General features: G+C 33.4%; 1 protein-coding gene across 1 annotated transcript; it reads right to left on the bottom strand.

Annotated features, from left to right (window-relative positions):
- Positions 1-1,120: 1,120 nt before the first annotated feature.
- On the bottom strand, positions 1,121-3,616 carry LOC145111183 (actin-like). Its single transcript, XM_079047469.1, has 5 exons — positions 3,446-3,616; positions 2,755-2,824; positions 2,274-2,667; positions 1,586-2,199; positions 1,121-1,500 (listed from the first exon to the last, which is right to left on the bottom strand). The coding sequence occupies exons 2-5, from the start codon at positions 2,812-2,814 to the stop codon at positions 1,435-1,437; spliced, it is 1,134 nt and encodes a 377-aa protein (XP_078903595.1). The 5' UTR covers positions 2,815-2,824; positions 3,446-3,616; the 3' UTR covers positions 1,121-1,434.
- Between the last annotated feature and the right edge of the window lie 2,986 nt (positions 3,617-6,602).

The following is a 6,602-nucleotide window of genomic DNA, read 5'->3' as shown; positions in this document are numbered from 1 at the left end:
GTCTAATCAAAGAAGTTTCCACCTCTACCAAATGAACTAGTCGCACGTTGACAAGACATAATGTTTATTATTCTAATAATGTTCATCTATTTTATATTTTAGCACGATTGATTTATATATAACAAAGTCTTAATGCTTGTTTGTGCAATGCTCTTATATTTTCTTTCTATTTTATGCCGCAAAGTTGTTCTTTAGACAAAATATGCAACTTAACCAAAATATGTAACATATTACATGTAACCAATGTTTTAAACATCGGTTTTTTAGTTGAACCGGTATGATGATCGGTTCCCGGTTCAACCGGTTTAATCGGTTCGATCGCCGGTTCAACCGATTTCTATAATTTTCATATTTTTTCCTATTTTCCTACATACATAGACATCCATACGTTCAAACATTAAAAATACATATAAATACAAGTCGTAAATCAATCAAAATACATTAAAAAACACATAACCATAAATTTTACATTAATCCACGTACATCAAAAAGAAAATAAAGTATAATACAGAATCAGAATATAGTTTTAGATGAATACAAACATATTAAAAAAAAGTCTAACATTTACCATGTGTTTTTATTCAAAGAAATCTAAATATATTTGAAAAAACAACAAAATTTGTTATGCAAAATAACCAATTTTCATGTGTATTTTATTTAATTTAACCGGTTCAACCGAGTTTTTGTAAAAACCGGCTGGTTCATTTAGGTTCAAAAATAGACATAAAACCGGTGCTAATTAAACCGCTCATTTCTCCGGTTCCCAATCCAACCAGTTTTTAAAACACTACATGTAGCATGTTTAATCGGTTTTAACCTAATTGCATAATTTATGTCAACCACATAAAATGATTAGAAAAAAGGATAATGTTACTGAAATGGACAATAATTTTGGGACGGAGGGAGTATAATATTGTTACATAAATTTGGTAAATGATAAAACATTGTTGCATAACAAGTGTTGCATCAACCTTGCATAGTTTGTTGTATAAACCAAGAAAAAGTTAAACTTAGCTGCATAAAAAATTAACTTTAGTCTTTATAACAAAACACCAACTATAATGGTACAAATATGAATCATTTTTCCCATCTGTTAAAATCCTTAGTTGAAATGTAAACCGAAACCAATAATGCTATAAGGAATTCAATTCATTCATAGAAACATCTCTTACAGCAGTCAAAACCAAAAACCAAAAAAAAATCACAAAAACAAAATACGGCATATATTGATATCATTTTATGCTTGGCATAACTATTTCAACAATTGAAGTCAATTGTAAAAGAACACGAAAAAAATTGTAGCATAAACCTGCCTGCCGAAGCCCGTACTCTTGATGAAAATCTTATCCGTAGACAAAATAAGAAAATAGAATTTCCGAACCCCAAAAGGCACAATTAAAAAAATAACTATTTTTCTTCTTTTTCTTCTTGCAATTAGAAACATTTCCTGTGGACAATAGAGGGTCCAGATTCATCATATTCAGCCTTCGCAATCCACATCTGCAATTAAAAAAAAAAAATTATTATTTTTTCAGAAAATCGGTAAACTGACCGACCCGACCCGTAATATAATATTAGAACTGACCTGCTGGAAGGTGCTGAGAGATGCCAAAATGGAGCCTCCGATCCACACACTGTACTTCCTTTCGGGTGGAGCTACGACCTTAATCTTCATGCTGCTAGGGGCAAGGGCAGTAATTTCCTTACTCATTCGGTCAGCAATGCCCGGGAACATAGTAGTACCACCACTAAGTACGATGTTTCCATACAAATCCTTCCTAATATCCACGTCACACTTCATTATAGAGTTATAAGTCGTCTCATGAATACCCGCAGCTTCCATCCCTATCATCGATGGCTGGAAAAGGACTTCCGGGCACCTGAACCGCTCTGCCCCAATAGTGATCACCTGCCCGTCGGGCAGCTCGAAGCTCTTTTCAACTGAAGAGCTAGTTTTGGAAGTCTCCAGTTCCTGTTCAAAATCAAGCGCGATATATGCCAATTTCTCTTTCATGTCTCTCACAATTTCTCGTTCAGCAGACGTGGTGAACGAGTAACCTCTTTCAGTCAGAATTTTCATCAGGGCGTCGGTGAGGTCACGTCCGGCGAGATCCAAACGGAGGATGGCGTGTGGGAGTGCGTAACCTTCGTAGATCGGAACAGTGTGACTCACTCCATCACCGGAGTCCAACACAATACCTGCAACATAAACCGGCGAATTGACGTTAACCGATCACCGGAACCCTAGGAGAGAGATAGAGAAAAAAACTTACCAGTTGTACGACCACTAGCATACAATGAGAGAACAGCTTGAATTGCGACATACATAGCAGGGGAATTGAAGGTTTCGAACATGATTTGTGTCATCTTTTCACGATTGGCTTTTGGATTAAGAGGAGCTTCTGTAAGGAGAACGGGGTGTTCTTCTGGAGCGACACGGAGTTCATTGTAGAAAGTGTGATGCCAGATCTTTTCCATGTCATCCCAGTTATTGACAATACCATGCTCGATTGGGTATTTCAAAGTAAGAATACCTCTTTTTGATTGAGCTTCGTCTCCTACGTAAGCATCCTTTTGACCCATGCCAACCATCACTCCTGTGTGACGTGGACGCCCAACAATGCTAGGGAAAACTGCTCTTGGGGCATCATCTCCAGCGAATCCAGCCTTAACATACAAACAATGGAATGGAATCGTGAAAGAATGGAATGGAATCTCGAAATGGAATAACAAATAGCAAAGTAAATTTTATACCTTAACCATTCCAGTTCCATTGTCGCAGACAAGAGGCTGGATATCTTCACCGTCTGCCATCTTCTAGTAACTACATTCACGCATGCAGGAGAATAATTACATACAAACATGCATATATGTGTATGTTCATCATTAGATTGAAAAACAGGAAGTGCAAAACAATGGAGATCAAGAACTTTCATCTACAAATCACATGCTAGCTACTTGATTACTATTCAATTCAACTTCTGAAAATGACTTTTATCGTTGAGCACAAAAAACAAGAGATCAATTGATATAAAGGTTATCGTCATGCTTCTTGACTATCCAATCTAACGTTTCGGAAAATAACTTTTATCATTAAACACAAAAGACAGGAGATAAATCGATATGCGGTTATCATCTATTTCAAAGGATCCATGTTAATTATCTCTACATAGTACTGATTAAATGATGGAGAACGACTCAACTACAAAAGCTGATAAAGGAAAAAACAAAATATAATCAATTTAAACGCCGATGAGTTCACGGATGATGAAAAATTAGGTCGACGTATTCGTTTTTGAGAACAAAAACACAAAGATCCAACAGTAATCCGCACAAAATGATAAGAAAGATGTGCGAACGAACCATAGGAAGCACTCATTCAATGAAGGAACAGGAATTGAGCATAAATGAGATGATATTTCATGAATTGAAGAGAAAATTTTACCTTGTAAATTGGATTGTGGAAGTTGATTGGTGTAATTTGAAATTGGAATGAAGTAAAACAAGGGCTGATGAAATGCGGGGTTAAATGATAAATGTAGATGAAAGATGGCCGATTTCCACGATAATCTGTTGGTAGAGATGGATGGTGTGACGCTTCATCAGGAAATCTCGTGAATCCCATTTCAGTTCTTCCGTTCGTTTACCAGGTTTATTCTCCCCCTTCTTTTTTGTCCTTTTTCAAGGTTCTGTTACAATAAATCATATATTTTGGATTTTTATCACAATTTGACACAAAAAAACTTATCACATAACAGAGGACAATTAATTTCAAAAAATCAAAACTTATAAGACAAATTAAGCGGATCTAAAATTTATTCTTATGCACAACAAAAATGATATTTAAAAATAGGATGAGGTTATGACTGTGAGTGTTAAAATTATAAAGATCAACAAGGAAAGTTATAATCTTGTAGATAGGGCTTATAAATATGTATCACAGAATAGAAGAAGGTTTTTTGACACATGTCATACTCTCCTTCAACATAATATTTTAATGTAATAACGGCTATAAATATTATAATAAATGGATATCAATTTCATTAATGAACTTACCTTTTAATTTCAAAATTTTCAAATTAAAGCTAATTAGTTTATTTTGTTTATTTATTTAAATTATTTGTTTAAATTTAAAAGATAAACATTCTAATTATAATAATTTATTATTTTTCGTATTTTCTTATAAATTCAAAGTTTCTAATATTTTGACCTTTATATTTAATTTTTTTTTTAAATTAACCCATGTAATACATGAGTCTCACAACTAGTAGATAAATCAACCAACATAGATCTACATTAATAAATAAGAATGATTTTGCCACATGTCCTTCTCTCATTCATTTGACCACATGTCATTTTGTCATAATTTTGAGATATATTTATTTTCCACTTGTCATTTATTTTATTTTTCATTTCCAATATATCATTAATTTAGTTTCCATAAAATTAAACCTACCAAAATGACTATTAATTTTAAATTTTAAATTTTAAATTTCAATTTCAATTTCAAAATAAATTTACAGTTTAAACCTTTGTGTTTAACATTTTGTTATAATTAAACCGTTTAATACACGAATCTGCTAACTAAACACATAATTTTAATTAATTTAATTTTTGCATGTTTTTTTCCTCATAATTTTCAAATTCAAATAAACTTCCTATTTAATTGTTCCTATTTAACATTTTGTTTTAATCAACCCGTATAATATACGGGTCTCACGACTAGTAAATGAATCTATTAAGGCTAAAGGTAAGTCTTAGGACCTGCCTAAATTTTTAATTTTATTTATAATATATATAGCAAAAAAAAATTAGAAACTACATTACAAAAAGTAAAAGACCTACCTTGAATTTTTATTTTAAAAAAGTGTCTTAAAAAACCATTTCAAATGGAGAAAATGATAAGTTGCTCGGGGCAATTTGTTATTTTAAATTATGGATTTCATGATAAAAAATTACTATTAATCAACACTCTCAAAATATCAATAAATAAATAAATTGCTTTAATAAAAAGAAGCTCTGGTCTCAACTAGAACTTAAAGCATTACATAAACAGGCAGTCCTATCTTAGAAGCTCCTGAAGATCTTTAGTTGCTAGCATGAATTACTACCAGCTCACAGAACATGCATAAGACATCTCTCCTAATCATGCATCTTACCATGTAACACTGATCGGATCCTTAGCTATAATCTAGCATGCAATTCTCATATACTTATATCAAGCATCAATCATAACACACATATGGGTATTTTGGGAAATACTTAATTGAGCTCGCTGATTGCACGCATCGCACCCCCTTTTACTTTAAAAACTTTTTTAGAAAATCATTTTGTTTTAGAAAATTTACCGATTCCTCAGTTTGAGTTCAAGCACACCCAAGAGTATACCCGAATCCCTCAAACCAAGACTCTGTACCAACTTGTAATGCCCCAAAATTCAAACCAAACTTTTCATTTAAAAAAAATTAAGTAATTATTCAATTTCACAATTTATGAAAAACTTAGATAAACCATTTAACTCAAAACATTTATCAGAGTATCATCAAAAGTTTTCATGTGCACAAATCTCCCATGGATGTGATGCAATCAAGTTGTGCCATTCCTTTAATATGAGAAAACTTGCCAATGTGTCATACCAAGCTCTAGGTGCCTGCTTTAAACCATAGATAGCTTTATGAAGACGATACACACGATTTGGAAATTCTTCACTTTCAAACCCTGGTGGTTGTTTTAGAAATACTTCTTCTTGAATATTTCCATGTAAGAAGGCAGTCTTGACGTCTATTTGATAGAATTTGAAGTTCTTAAAGGAAGTGGAGGTAAGAAACAAGTGAATTGCTTCAAGTCTAGCAACATGAGCAAATGTTTCATTATAGTCTAACCCTTCCAGTTGGCAGAAACCTTAAGCCACAAATCTGGCTTTGTTTTTAATAACAATCCCATCTTCATCCATCTTGTTCTTGAAAACCCAACGAGTGCCAATGATAGTTTTTCCTTGAGGCTCTGGAACAAGATTCCATACACGACGACGTTCAATTTCATTAAGCTCATCCTGAATAGCCTTGATCCAGTTAGCTTCTTTCAAGGCATCAACGTCATTCTTTGGTTCAATCATTGAAACGAAGTTTACAAACATGTAGAAGTTGCTGTTGACTCTGCTATGAGTGAGAATCCCAGAATTTACATCTCCAATGATGTGAGATTCAAGATGATCTCGAAGAATTCTTGGATTAGAACTTTCATTCGTAATACTTTGAGCAGAGTTTTCCTGAATGGATGGTTTAACTTCTTTAGGGATGACAGGCTGATCTTAAGAGATAGATTGTGAGCTAATAAATTGATCAACATTTGGAACAACAGGCTCATCATCATTTGGCAAGAAATTAGGAACAGGTTCTGAAGGACTGTGTGTAAGTTCATTCAGGATTGATGAAGGATGATCAAGTCGATCATGAATGAACGAGTCTTTATAGACGGCGACGTGAGCTGTTTCCTCAGCAATTTGCCTTGAAAGATTGAATACCCCGAAAGCCTTGGATATGCTGGAATAACCAAGAAAAACTCCTTCATCAGCTTTAGTTTCAAACTTAGAATGCTGATCT

Source organism: Lactuca virosa, chromosome 5 (assembly GCF_052849685.1).
Source record: "Lactuca virosa cultivar CGN04683 chromosome 5, Lactuca_virosa_CGN04683_v6, whole genome shotgun sequence".
NCBI classification, from domain to species: Eukaryota; Viridiplantae; Streptophyta; class Magnoliopsida; order Asterales; family Asteraceae; genus Lactuca; species Lactuca virosa.
Note: the sequence above shows the minus strand (reverse complement) of the source record. Positions and strands in the feature narration are given on the sequence as shown.